The following is a 15,267-nucleotide window of genomic DNA, read 5'->3' as shown; positions in this document are numbered from 1 at the left end:
AAATGACTTCAGCACTATTAAGTTACCCATCTTGGAGAGGTAGGGGCAAAAGAAGGAACTAACATTTTTCATTTTTTTTCCCTGTTGCTTATATTGATTTTTACATTGTATATTAACTGCAGAAGTATGACTTAGTCAGATTTTCCAGGAAGCTAAGTTAGTTTTGGTCATTTCTCTGATATTCTTTTCCTTTCTGTTTTCACTTTAGTGTGCTTGGTAATCTCAGAACTCAGCAGTGAGATTAGAAAGAAATGTCTCCTTAATGTTATGCTAATTGAAGAGTAACTTTAGTTCTATATTAATGCTGTGCCCTAATATTATTTTAAGTGGTGAGCAGGACTGATCTGAGGTTTTTTAAATCATCTCCGTGTAGGATACAAATCAGACATTTTAGGGACCTGATGGTTTGGTGTTTTGTCTACTGCCTAGGGAGGTGTTACGATCTTCAAAATAGGTAATCCCTACCACAGATAAACTATACACAGATGAAGGAAAATAAATCCTTAGATAACCTGCCTAAAGTCAGAGTTGGGGGGACTGCTTGGTGAGGGGGAGCAAACTAAGGGGGGTGTCTCAGGAGCCAGAGTAGAGGAAATGGGTGCAGGGAGGGCCTCTGGTGAAGAAACTCCTCACCACTAGTGTCTACAGCAGGCACTGCTGCCAAATATTTGGCATTGGTTGGTTGGTTTGTTTTCTAAACATGTTGCCCATTCCCAAGTACAATAACAGTTTGTGATGCAGTCTAAACCTCCTAAATTTTTGGCACTATGTTGGTGTTGTAATGAGATGCATTAATGCTTAAAGGATAATTAAAGATAATGAGCTATAGAGAAAGTGGAATGCAACACAGTACACCACTCCTGAAACCTGGAGCATGGCAAGTTGACTTTTGATGAAAACAACTTACTGCCGTATTGCAAACTGTTGGTTAAATGGGAGAAATTAGGATTTAATAGAGAAATTAGGATTTAATAGAGAAATTAGGATTTAATAGAGAAATTGTGAGTATGCATAAGGGCCTAATGTAAAGGACCTAGCTGAGAGGAGGGGGAAGGCAGCTCAGAGAGAGCTCATAATTGGAATAGTTATGGATCAATTGTCAGATCAGTCTCGTGTTTCCTGGTTCATTTAATGACGAAGGCACATGTAAAGGGAACTTGCTGATAGATTTTATTGGTGACAGGAAGTTTGACAAATGCTCTTAATGTAGAGAGAAAGAAGTGTTATAGAGAAGTTTGGGGGGGGATTTCATAGGCCATGGGCCCAGACATGGGGGAGATCTGAAACGTCTGTGGTGCAGAATACTTCTTTCCACCTAGCCTCCTTTCCCTAGGAGGGATAGGAGTGGGATGAAATTTGGAGCCTTGTGCTTTAGGGCTTTATGGCCAAAATGTCAGTAATAATCTTGGAGGCTGAATGATTGAAGGGATTGAAGTAGAGAACGGTATGAAATAATTGAGCAGACAGTGCAGTGCAGTTATGAAGGTGTATGTGCTCTTGGGACATAATCACAGAAGATGTTTCCAGTAGACAGAGGAAATTAGTGGTGGTGTTATACAAGCATCTAGTGAGACATCATTTAGTATGCTTCAGACATAGTCATCTGTTTTGAGGAGAAAAGCAAATAAATTGAAATGTGCAGAGACGGGCTCTTAGGATGAATGGGGAAATGGGTATCTCACTAGGGGAAGCGTGAAAAGCTTGTCTTGGGTGGTTCAGATAAAGCAACTCTGTATATAAGTGTTGTCTATACATACACAGGTGGAGACAACTAAGAGGGGGGAAACTATGGAAACTGAAAGACAATATAAGCAAAACAACAAGTGGACATAGTCTGGCCATTCCTAAATTTAGGCATAACATTTTGAAATTGTAATTTGTTACAGTAGTTGGGTTTTTGGAGTAAACAGGAATAGTGGAACTTGGTCTGCTGCTTCTGCTAAACCTTGGTGAGATTTGAAAAGAATTCCTTAATCATTCTGGAAATATCAAAGAAAATCGAACTTTATAGTCAGATGTGTTCTGAATTTTATGAATGATTGTATTTGACTAAACAGCATTCCTGCAGCTTCTCTCCTTTAAGTTTTTTTGCGATTTCCTGGTATGCAGCAATACTCTTACAGTAACTGGTGCTTTCTCAGAGACAGCTACCACTTGTTTTCTTTCCTGGGCTAATGGCGAAACTCATATTTTCTGAAGGGTGTTAGCAGGGGAACAGAACCGAGCACTTTTATACTAGCTCCTTTTATCCTTACTACACTTTGAAATAGAGACTGAATTGGGTTTTGGAGGGTTCATTTTCTTCTTTGACCTTGAAGTGTGCAGGATGATAGAGATTGTCATTTGGATACCTCCATTAGGTACTTAAAGGTAGGTGGGATGAATCCAAGCCAAAGCATTCAAGAAAAAAAAGACAGTCTGTCTGGAGAGCTTCTGAAATAAGTGGTGACTAGTAGGTAGCTGAAGCAGGGCTGTCATGTTCAGTGGATATGATGTGCTAAGATTTTTGACCCTGAAGAAGTCTTGAAAACTTGGGCATCACTGTAAACTTTTCCCTTTGTATTTGATCTAAAAGACAGTTTACTTCATTTCAACAGGGAGTGCTTTGTTGCAACCAACTTAACTTAAAATGAGCACCACAGTTTGAGCGTGATTTGGAAAAAGCTATCTAAGCAGTTAGTATGCTGAAGTCTTGTTAAAAGTTGGTGCAATTAAGGCTTGTAGGCTAAAACACGTAAACAGCTAGACTGCTACTTGCCATGGGCATTGGTAAGTGCTAGCTACCCAATCAAATATTGTGACCTTGCTAGCAGTTGCTTCAGGAGCCAGAATTTAATCTTTTTTTCATTGTAAGTAATGCATTGTAAGTAATGTAATAGTGAGCTCTTTATATGAGTTATTTTAATGCTGTATGGAAAAGAAGTCATATTCAGTAACTTGCAAATAGAAGAGAGAAGAATTATAGCTGAAGATGCTGATGGTTAGGTAAAGGAAATTGATGATAGAAAAACTATGATGTGGTGCTACTGCTGTATTGCGTGTGGATCTCAGCCACTTTGCTTGCAGGGAAAGACAGTGATGGAACAAAGTTTTGGGTTCAGAAGACTGACAGAGAGATGTGAGCTGTGTGGCAGCTGGGACTGGGGAAGGATGCTGTCTGACTCCCTGGTGTTTTGTAGGGGATGCAGCGGGTGAGATCAGGCCTGACAAATGTTATACTGGAGGGACGGTGCTCGGGCTTTTACTGAGGCTCACAGGCTGTTCAGATGCAGATTTTGATATTTTTAGTACTCTCCATTCCAAGTTAATTTGTCAGGTTTATGTTTTTCCTCTTCATTCAAGAAGATATGTCGTCCGTGTGTCTTGGCTGGAATTTTTTTTTATACTCTGCTGAAAGTGTTTGTGTGCTTTTTAATGGAACAGTTGATTCAATTGCTGCCAATCAGAATCGTCTGGTGTTTATCATAAGAAATGCCAGCTGTAGGAATTTAATCTTCCTAGATTATGTGTAAACAAAATTTTATTGACCTCTTTGACCCTAATTTTAACACCATCTTAAACTGTTTTCTCAATTCACTTTGGAACAATCTTCTCCTAAAACCAATGGCAACTTTCTAGAAACTTTTAAAAAAAAAGTCTTCTCTAGATACTTTCCTAATACTGCATTTATTTTTATTTTTTTTAACAGATAAATTTGCGCCTCATCTTGGTAAGTGGGAAAACGAAAGAGTTCTTATTTTCACCAAATGATTCTGCTGCAGATATTGCAAAACATGTGTATGACAACTGGCCGATGGGTGAGTAAATATGTGGCTTTGGCTTTTCAACTGGTGGGCTAGGAGCTTCCCTGTATTTTCAGACTAAAGTGTCAGTAAACCAATCTCTGTTCTCCGTGTTCAAATTAAGTATGTTTATTGTGTATCTAGGCATAGATTTATATAGAAATCCAATTGTCGTCTTGCCTCATTTTCTCTGTTTCTTTGGTTGGGCAGATTTTTTAGATGTGTGGACTATTTCCCACTTTATTTCTAAAATTTGCTATCCCAAAATGAAGTACTACTTTCCCCCTATCTTTGGGCACTTTTCTTGATCGATCTTGGTAGAGGATCTAGTAAGTGTGAAGATAGAAGATAGAAGCGTGGAGATAGAAAACCTCTTATGTGAGGGCAGCTAATGTAAAACATGGCATGTCACAGGAATGCATTAGTGAAATTGAGTCTGAAGTGCTTCTTCCTTACTACCTTATCTTGGAAAAGATCTGTAATAATGTTTTTTTTTCAGGAACAAGTAAAACAAAAGAACATTTTAAGGTACATTAAAAGGCTGAGGGAAACTGAGGTTGTTTGTATCAATATATTTAGTGTTATGCAGGACTACAAACTTTGGAAAAGGGAATTGAAAACTTAAGATGTGTAATAACATATGTTAATAGTGCCACAAAAGCAAAGTACTTCTGCTCTCTCTGACTATGATTTCATGGGAAAATAGCCAAAACACAGACATAGCATTACATATGATGAAAGAAAATGCTGCTTTTGGTACAGGACTTTGAGTTACTGTTTTGATGTTAAAAAAGAGTACTATTTACAGAAAGTGATTATCTGTTTCTGTGGTGCCTTTGTCAAAGGGGTATGGTAGATAACAATTCATGACAAAAAGTGTTGATAATCCATATTTTAGGCCTTGAACTGGTCTTTGAGATCAGGAAGTACAGGGTTTCAGGGGACTTGTTTGCTGTTTGTTTTGCTGGAATATGCATCCTTATGTATTTATTAAAATACCTAATGAAGGAGGAGGTTTTTACTCCTCTGAAGTATTAGATATAGGTGTAAAACACACTAAGAAATCTGCTTGATACAGCATCTGTGTAGCTACTGTACATATTTTAATGTGTGCCTGCAACATAGTCATCATGACCAAATGTTCTTTGTGTACTTTTATCTGAATTAGTAAAGGCAGAACTGTGTTGTGTTTTACTCAAGTTTATTCCTGAACGTGTAGTCTCATGTTCCCAGCCTTGTGAAGAGCTTGAAGGTTGCAGATTCTGAGTTGAGATTTGGGAGGAAACCCAGACTTTTAACATCTCTTTTTTTTTTTAAAGGAAAAGTAGAACCATACATGGGGGCCTCAGTTCAAATACCTGCTGTCCTGAGGGAGTGCTCTATATCTTGATGAATATTTAATTGCCTGTGCAAAGAAGAATAGTGTCAATTTAAAAGACTGAGGAAAAATCTACTTCAGAATAGTGTATAGGTTTTCACAAATGTTAGCCCACTAGCTGTTTTCAGACTGAGACTGCACTTCTTTGCCACAGGACTGAGAAATCTTGATGAGGACTACAGTTTCCCTGAAACAGAGTTGATATGAAATTATTGTGTTTACCACCATTTTGACTTGTCATGATGGTGTGAGGAAGAGTAGTAACAAAATATCCTCAGTCACAGGCTGGCAGTATTAAGGCAAACCTCTCCTCCCCTCTTTTGGCAATACAGTTGTTAATTAAGATTCTCTTGACTTGTAGTGGAAAATGCCAAATTTATGTTCATGTATATCATCTAGGTAGGTTATCTGTTTTCTCCTCCTTTCTTCTAAATAATATTAAATTTGTTCTTGTACAACAATTATCCGCTGAACTTTTTTTTTTTTTATAAAAAAAGTAGGTAAATATTTCCTCCTTGGCTCATTTAGTCATCAGTGGAAATTAAAATTTGAAATCATGTCAGAAAGAAATGTTTCAGACTGCCAGCCAAGAAGCAAAAATTAAAAGGATGGGTAAATTGGCAGCTTAACAATGAGCAAATACCTGTGCCAAAATACATTCTGTCTTCTTTTGATTGCTTTTTTACGTCATTATGACACTGTAAGCTGGCTGAACTTCTCCTTACAGCCATAGTATAGTGGAGTTCAGACTGTATGGAGTAAAAAAAAAAATAAAAAAAAATAAATTTGGTATCTTCCAAAAAATTGCTTACCGTACTATCGATGTGATAATTTAGATCTTTAATGTAGCTCACTTCACAGCATAGCAAAAAGGGCATGTTCTTGAATTGCAAGAAAACTGAATCAGATCCGGAGTGTAAATCCTTGAAATTCAAAAAGCTTCGGTTGCCTCATTTGATCTAATCTTACAAACTAGGCACATGGCAGCACCCGGGGATACTGCAGCCCGTGCTGTGGATACCAGCCCTGCCTCTGCTGTGTTGTGGGGCTGCCCTGGCTCCCGCTGCCCGTATCTCTGCCTGCTGGCGTTCTCACACCGGCTGCCTTTCCTGTACACTCTCCACAGCCGTGTGGCTTTTGTTTTCAGTGCTTCCCCTTTTTAGTTACTCCCCTTTTGTGGTGCCAGTTGCTACTGCCCATATGTTAATTGTATGTTCCCAGTGAACAGGTTGGTTTCTGTTGCTTGTTGTGATCCCTTACTGAATATTCATTTTGGTATATAAACACTACAAAAGCAGAAAGAGAAAACATTTGTGAACAGCTGTTGCCAGATATCTGGTCAGCTAAGAAACAGAAGACAGTGTATTCCCAGAGGGCCCATTTAAATTCAACATTATGAGGTTTTATGATATTTGTTCTGAAAGCAAAGTGCATATTTATTTGTTGTTCATATTGTGACAGCAACAGTAAAAGAGTAGGAAAAGATCATTTAAGCTTATAAATTATTTATGACAGCTCAAGCATTATAGGAAATGCATTATAGGAGAATGCATGCTTGCTTTTCCCGAATCGCTGTTGGCCACATAAAAACATCCACAGATTGTCCTTTGGGAAGTTCCTGAAAATGTCTCCGTCGGTGTCTGCGCCGTGTGAGCCCCCCGTTCCGGCTCTGCGGTGACGGTGAGGGGCTGCCCAGGTCACTGCCCCCTCCGGGCGTCGAACTGCTTGGGTCGGGCCGTCGTCGAACACCGCTGAGCGGCCTGCGGAGCTTTTGTAGTGCCCTGCTCCACGAATCCTGTTTCAAACGGCTCATCACACGCGCTTTTGCTCTGTGTGTGGCTGCTCCCCCTTGCTGGAGAGCGGCTCCGGTTAGACAGTCAGCTGGTGGGGAGGAGTGCGGCTTGACAGTCTTCTGAATGGCAAGAAATGAAAGCAGTTTTAGCCAAGTGGATATTGAGCCTCAGGAAGCAACTTGCATTTATGAAACAGCTCATGTAGGACTTGTATACATGCTAAATTATTTCATGCAATCTGAAGTAAGTTAGTATTATTTATGCTTGCAGGCATAAAATTGATGTTTCGACGCCTGATGTAAAATAATAAATTTAAGAATAGATTTTGGGACTGCTAGCCTTGAATTATGTCTCTGTATCTTCAGCCTATGCTCCCTTTAGTGTTTCATGCAAGAGTGCTGCTCTTCGTTTTCTTCCTGGGTAAAGGTGAGAGAAATAACAAAACATGGTTTTATTACAACACAACTGTGAAAATTCTCTTGCCTCTTTTCAGATTGGGAAGAAGAACAAGTCAGCAGTCCAAATATCTTGCGGCTTATTTATCAAGGGAGGTTTCTTCATGGCAATGTGACACTAGGAGGTATGAAAATAAATTTCGTCCATGTTACGGCCAGGCAAAGGGCATACTTATTTACAGTGCACTAAATACTACTTTACTGCTCAAGATCACAGTATGGCTTGCTATATACTATTTTTCTTCTGCATAGAGTGACATTGTATCTTATTGTGTATTTTCCCATCTCCTTACCACTAGTTGTTAAACTTTGGGAGGTACCACCTGGTAAGTCAAGTCTCCTCTTGCATAAAGAAACAGTAATGTTGCTTTTATTTGGTGTCTTTCTAAATGGAATACTTTGTTCCACCTCTCTTACACTGCACTTTCAGGGTAAGCTTCTTCATAATTGTCTGAAGTATTTTAAAAAGTTTGATAAAGATTATGATAATTGGTTAAACAATACTTTAAATCTTAGTGCAATGAAGGAAGACACCCTATGAATGAGAATGAGGGAAAGCATTCTTGCTGTCCAGTGCTCTCCCAGGGATACAATTGCATAGTTATGCGAAAACAAAAGTAAATGGCTTCACTTCATTTGCTGAGGAACTGCAATTCAACTATGCCCCCTTGTGGCAATTTTTTTTCCACAATTAGATATTTTGATGGGTGTCTTTGATAGATATGACGCAAATTTGTAACAATAATATTTCCTTTTGTAGATAAAAATTGCCACTGTGAATATCAACTGTATCAATGACTAAACAAAATGAGACTCTCTTCTCTGTGCCAGTTTAAAAATAAATACTCCTACTTTCTCAGTGTGTTCAGATTGTTCACGCATTTGGTACTTGAATACAATATAGAGAAGAGAATATAATACAAAATCACTAATGAAATGCTTTTGAAGTTAAGATGAACCTGAAAAGAATATTTCTGGACTGCTTACAGTGGTCTTTCCATGAAGAAGTGGCTGGGATGACATAGCCATTGTTTCACTTTCTACCATTACTGATGTTGGCTAGTGACGTTCTTTTAGAATAGATTTACCCTCTATGTAAATCAGTTTTTAATGCTGCTGTATATACAAACAAGAACACTGCCAGTTGAATTGGGAGAACTCTGAAACTTTATTCACTGTTTAATCGGTCTGTTTAGCAGGTGTCAGTGAGTGCAGCTAGTAGCAGCTGGAGTAGGGTTGAAAGACAAATGTTAAGTCTTGTATCATCTCAGCAATTGTAGAGATGCTAGTCTTACCCTACGTTCTTCAGGCAAGGATAGCTAGATGGGATTTTCTTTGCTACTCATCTCTGAGTGTTACTCTTGACTATCAATGCTTGTTCCCTTTAGTGACATTTGTCTAAATCTGAAACAACTTCGAAAACTTGTTTAATATATTTAAAATATTGTTTAACAAGTTAAACTGAAAAATAAGAGCTGCATGCTGTTGACTCTTGCGTTAAGTCAGGTCTGTGGATTTTGAGTACTTACTTGGGTTCAGGGCATTTTAGTTCATTCTTAACCATTCAAGCTTTGCAATTTAATCATCGTGATTTTACCCCAAAGAACTTACATATATATTAGTGGTTTTCAAATATCATCTGTTAACGTATTGTTTTAAGAAGAAAAAAAAAAAGATTCCTGAAACATTGACTGACTTCAGTACTAATGAAGTTATCTGGAGTAAGATTATACAGCTCAAAGGGGAATGGCAATTCATGAAGCAGCCTGAAAAGACTGTTGCTTCCGTTTATGGTGTTCATTAGATGTAACCCTAAGTGAACTAGTTATCTTGAAAAGGGGAGAGGGGAGGAATTTCTTGCTAAATACAATATTTAGTTTCTCATGCTTTTATTATATAGTTCCATTAAGCTTTTCTATCTGCAGCTCTCTATAACTGAGTTAGCTCACTGTTTTATTTGCTTTAGATAATAGGAAATATTGACTGGAATTTGGACCTACTGTGTACTGAAAGTCACTTTATCAACTAGTGAAACAAAAGTTTCCCAGGAAACAGCTTGGTGTTTTCTTTTTTAACGGGAGTCCCATTTTTGTTCACATTTAAAAATGATACTATAATGTTCTTATTGTAATGTCACATGCCTACATAGTGTCTTAGAAATTTGAGACTCCTATAAGCTCAAGAAGTAACAAATTGATAGGGAAAACTGACTTTTGAGGGGAAAAAATTTATTTTAAAGAAACTATCTCTCTTGCCAGCTTCTCTGAATGGTCTGTCACTACAAAAACAGTAGAACTAATGGCACTGAAAGTGGCAAAGAAAAATAGACCCCTCTGTAAAGCTTGCGGTGCCACTCTTGCCCACAGTGCTTGAGCCAACACTGTTTTGTTGTGTCCTGCCTGTGTGAAGGGTTGGGGAATTAGCTAGCAAGGCAGAGTCTGTTGCTCAGCTTCCAGCAGGAATTTCATCCTTTAGCTGAATATTTGGTCTGCAGTTAGCATTTGAAATAATATGAATTAGGGAGGTGATACCTAATTGACAGTTCTCTGCTTCTTGTTAGATAATGGTAAACAGCAATGTTTCCCTGGTTTACTGGGGAGGGGGAAAGGGAAGCCAACCCACCCTGTGCCATACACGTACAAAAAGAGGGGGTGAAAAGTAAATTCTGACAATAGAAAATCTGCAATAAAAGTGGAATTAAAACAGGTGGGAAGGGAATGAAGTAAAAGTTTAGTTTAAGTGAGAGGAGGAGGTGAGAGAATGAAGGCAAGAGCAAGAAAGGGTTACTGAACATTGGTTGGGGTGCTCAGATTCTGTCATGGTGCTCCAAGCAAGAAGCTGGAAATTGCTCATAAGAACTTGTGTGAACTGTGCAAACTACTAGCTGAGATTAGCTAATTGAAATATTAGCATACTTTTACTTGATTACAGTAAATAATTAATCTCCCCAGCTCACTAATCAAGTCTCCTTAAGTGTCTTGATATCATAAAAGATGTCCCTAATGTGATTAGTTTGTAGTATTTTGCTCTTTGTGTAATGGCTTCTTAAGAGTTTGTCACGAAGATAATCCTTTTCCATTGAGTTTAACAGACTATTAATGTGTTCTTTGCAGAGTTCTCAGTTGTATCACAGAATCAAGTACTCAAAACACTTCATCATTGTCAGACTTTAAGCTAATAATAGCTTCTGGTTGCAGGCACAGGCAGTGCTTGAAGTAAACCAAGCAACTTTCAGGCTTGACTCTCTAGAGATGGCTTTTTCAAAAGTACAGCTACTTCAGAGAAGCTGGTGGAACTGTGTATCCCTCCCTATTTTTACACCTGTGTTTTCAAACAAATACATAGGCAATGAACATGATTTAATAACAGTGCTGTAGCTAGGCTCATATTGAATACATGTAGTAACCAAATACTATGTTTATTTTTATTTTTTTCTTACTGAGTTTTGAATTTGTCGTGATTAAAATGCTATAGTGATTACCTTCAGGTTTATTGGACATTCATTATTCATTTATTCACTTAAAATGCCGTGGTACCCTGTATGTGAAAATAGAAGGTGTAAATTGAATTTGAGGGCAGAAATTCTATCGAAGTCAGAATGATTTGTGTATTTAGGGTTCAATTTTTGTTACATTTACCACTAACATTTTTTTTCCTCTATAAGGAAGGGAGGACAAAACCTAGACAAAGCATCTTTACCTTACATTGCTCAGAAAAACAATCAAGAAAGCTTCTTAATCTGAGGAATTGGAGAGAGGAAACAAAACTGAAGTTATGTAAAGAACTTATAAAAATGACTCCCTCATACCAAATAATTGGAAGAAGTCAAAGTTCGGAATACTGAATCTGGCCATGAGAATCTGCTAAATATAATGAGCAACAAAGAATCCTTTCATTTCAAGGAGACTAGAAGTTTTGATAAACGTTATACTGCAGTGCTAAAACCATAAATGCATTACTGTGTTGGTATACTTAAATCAGAATGTGAAAATGATCATTTTAGTCTCAGAAATAAGCAGAATGAATTGTGGAAAGCTCCAATTTTGTTATTTTGTGTTACCAAAGCTCACAAAGGCAGCATTGTGAGAACTACTTTATCTGAGTTCAAATGTTTTAAATTTTATATTTTTCACATGCAGCTGATGTAACAGATTAATATTAAAAGGCAAGATGCAGACATTTTGGATTTGGGAAAATCTGTATCATATATCAAAGTATGTTTTAGGAAAAACTGTTGCGCAGTAGCAGCTCAATGTTTTGATGTCTCGGGAGTAAAAGTTTAGTGGCCAAATTAGCTACTTTTTTGCATCCTTATCAATAAAGAGTGTTTAGCTGCTGAGACTTTGAGTTGGGACACTTAACTCCTGAGTCTTGGCATGAATGCCCGCTTCTACTTTTACTCAAAAGAGGAAGGCTAAGTTTCCTAACAGGAATATCATGTATCTAAGAACACAGTGTTTTAGGTGATTTTTATCAGGTCTCAAGACCCTGATCTACAAAACACTAACCTAGAAACACCTTTATAAATCTATTTAGTAAGTAGTTCAAACCTAGCAGTATGAACTTTTGAACAGATGCTAATCCAATTGTAGTTAGTTTCAGCCAGGTGTTTTGAAGAAAGAAGGCTGCTATAATGCATTAACAAATCTCTTTTTTTCCTTTTGCAGCATTAAAACTTCCTTTTGGTAAAACAACAGTGATGCATTTGGTGGCTAGAGAGACATTGCCAGAGCCAAACTCTCAAGGTACGCTGTGCACTAGAGGTATTTCTTATTCAAGTAGATGGCAAAGCGGTCAGATCTCTTAAAGGATTTTTGAGTATTTCATAGTAGAGAAGAACAAAGTCCTTGTCTATTGTGGAGCGAGTAATGGAATGCTTTTGTACACGTTGTTTATAGAAAATGAATAAATTAACTTTCTGGTTTAGCGTTTTTGTAGAATGCAGAAATTTACGGAGACCTTAAAAGCTTTCATTTTTATTGTTAAAAACTACTTTGATTTGTTTTTCAGTTATGTATGCATGTATGTAATAATAAATATATTTTTTAACTAAAAATAATAAGAGATATACTCGTATAATGCATATTCACACAGAAAACAACCTAATTGCTTCAGAAATGATGGGTAAACAAAACTTTCTTCTTGTTCCACAGGTCAAAGAAACCGTGAAAAAACTGGAGAAAGCAATTGCTGTGTAATCCTGTAAACCCTGTTAGCTTTACCTGCTAAGTGTGATGTAATATAGTCTTTGTCTTTCATGCTGCTGGAATAGAAGAGGCCCTACCTTGCTTCAGACACCTGTAGGAAGAGCCTGTCTGTAAATCCATGGAACTGAAATATTACATGAACACTGTCTCATAGTCTTTTTTTTTTTCCTTTGAAGAGAAAGATCTATGAACACTTTCATTGTTTGGTTCTTTTGTTTGGTTGTTGTTTTTTTTTTTTTTAATTCCTGCTTTTTGTTTGTTGAATAATCTTATAGTACATCAGTTCTTGAAAGAATTCAATCTCCAGAAAAGTTAACGTATTCTTTTCCATAGCAGGAATCATTTTGCTACCACAAAAATCTCCATTAACAGAATCTAACCAGTCAAGCTTTCTAGATGCAATTTGCACTAAATATGGTTGACAGTATATTTCTCATCAACAATCTTAACAATATTTGAGACACTTAGTAATAAACTACAATGCATAATGCAACACTGGAAAATAGTATATCTATAATTAAATCTCACTTATGGCCAAATCAAAGGAAAAACTGTTAAGTCAATTCTACCTAAGTCAACCTTGGTGGCCGAACTGGCACAGAATACTAACTAGACCAAGTCTAACTATATATATTTTCACTGCAACAAACAAACAAAAAAAAAACTATGTGCCTGTAATTTAAAAGCACTCTGTAGAGGGCTGATGAAACTGATTTTTCTCGTTACTGCGTGCACTCTGATCTCGTACGTTAGTTGAGTGTTTATTCAGACAGCACAAACAAGTGCAGAGAGTGCATTTCCTAGCCTTAATATGGGAGGGGTAATTTCCTGTAGTTCATAGGCTTTTATTATTGTGCATAAATGTTAGAAAACATCATTTACTAGTCAATTTTATGTATTTTAATATTGGCAATTGGTGTTTTTCAGTCATTTTCTCATCTGTACCTTAGTGTCCAGTGTCATGCTTACTCATTAGAGACTTCAAAAGAATTATTAAAGTTTAAAAAGCAAAAAGAAGAACCTCTGCCATAGTACTAGTTTTGTTTCTTTACATAATCTGCATTTGGTATTAGTGCTTGCAATTGTATTAAAATCAGAAGCTGATTTTTGAGGGCATACATAATTAAAAAGGATGCCTTTCTTTTATTTCATATCAATAATTTAAATGTTGATATGCTAAAGAAATTTGCACAGCACTAAAGCATGAGCTAGTTTCATCTAAATCTGTAAAAAATAAAAATAAATAAAAATTAAAAAAAATATAAAAGATTTTATATTTTTTCACTGGGGAGGAATTCTTCCTGGCTGAAATTACAAATATGTGTAGAATATATTTAATAAAAATCTTATAAAATACATAACTATAGAAGTTAAATATAGATTGGCGTGTAGTATAATAGAACAATATTCCATATAAATAGCTTTAGCCTTTAAAAAAATGAGTCACAGGTTGACATTGTGTTCTGTACTTAAGTGTCCACAACTCTTACAGATGTTCTGTGTAATCGTTTTTTCGAATGATTGGCATCATTCAAATGTAATCAGGTTATTTTATTCATTGTTACTGCTTTGATGAAATGCTTTATATGCAGTAGATTTACAAAAATATTGTTCATACTGATCAGAATTAAATTTGTATAGAGCAGAGTTTTAAAACAAATTGTAAATAGCACTAAACATTTTCTTTCTGCAACCTGTACTGATAGACTCTTCTGTAAACTAAATAAAAGAATATTGTAGTGCATTTTGGTGGTGCTTTAAGGGTTGTAATTTGGTCTGTAACTACTTTTAATAATACTTCTTAATCTGGAAACTAAGTAAGGACTCCCATTTTGTTTATTAAAAAAGAAAAGGGGACGGGCAAAACCTGCTGAAAACCGCTAATGGGATTTATCACTTCAGTTTTGTTTTCCTTTCACGTCAAAAGAAATGGCCTAGAGGTGTTTTTTCTGTCGGAGAAGAATGCAGGCATGAACAGTTGCAAATGTACAGCCGTGTCACACCCTGGTGTACCTCGGGAGTTACGTGCTCATACCGTAAGTGTTCGTGTTCTTCACTTGCTTGTAGCAAAGAGTATACACGTGTCTCAGGGTGCGGGGAGCTCAGGTGGCAGCCTTGTTATGGGCTTACTGCCTAAATGAATCTTTGAGGGGGGGGGGGTTTCCTTCCACTCTGCAGTGTGTAGTTGCTAAATAAGTAGCTACAGGGACACAAACCACCTTATTAAGAAGAAAAAAAAAAAAAAAGTTTGATAAACATCAGCTTGAGAAAGCTACTAGGATCATGTTATCATCTTTAACCAGCAAATGAAACTTCCCTTTTCCAAAATGCTGACCACCTAAGTATTACAGGCTCATATGGGAAATGGCAGTGACAATACAAGAAAAAGGAATGGACTAAGGCAGGACTTGTTTTGTTAGGTAAACAAGTCATCCAGATGCATTGATTTTGAGAAATGAACGTTTGAAATGTAATCTTGGTTTGAGAAAGTAGCTAGGCACTTAATACTGTATAAATACATGAAAATCCAGTAGCTTCTAGTTCAAATATTTGGCAAGCTTGAATAACAAAATATGTGGAGTTCCCTGTTGTTGAAATGAATGAGATGCATATATGCACATGTCCAAGCAAATCCTTAGATGCTGCTTGGCA

At 36.9% G+C, this 15,267-nt stretch overlaps 1 protein-coding gene across 3 annotated transcripts in view; it reads left to right on the top strand.

Annotated features, from left to right (window-relative positions):
- Nucleotides 1–14,359, top strand: part of UBL3 (ubiquitin like 3) — a 58,797-nt gene extending 44,438 nt beyond the window's left edge. For all 3 annotated transcript variants that reach the window (XM_042792554.1, XM_032982854.2, XM_032982855.2), the window contains 4 exons: nt 3,689–3,797; nt 7,447–7,533; nt 12,076–12,153; nt 12,562–14,359. In XM_042792554.1, the coding sequence (XP_042648488.1) occupies nt 3,689–3,797; nt 7,447–7,533; nt 12,076–12,153; nt 12,562–12,614 (327 nt within the window). In that variant the 3' untranslated portion in view covers nt 12,615–14,359. The remainder of the gene's footprint in view (nt 1–3,688; nt 3,798–7,446; nt 7,534–12,075; nt 12,154–12,561) is intronic.
- The last annotated feature ends 908 nt before the right edge of the window (nt 14,360–15,267 follow it).

This window comes from Tyto alba, unplaced genomic scaffold (assembly GCF_018691265.1).
Source record: "Tyto alba isolate M040663 unplaced genomic scaffold, T.alba_DEE_v4.0 Super-Scaffold_2, whole genome shotgun sequence".
NCBI lineage: Eukaryota > Metazoa > Chordata > Aves > Strigiformes > Tytonidae > Tyto > Tyto alba.
The sequence above is the reverse complement of the archived record's forward strand: the minus strand, read 5'-3'. Positions and strand labels throughout refer to the sequence as shown.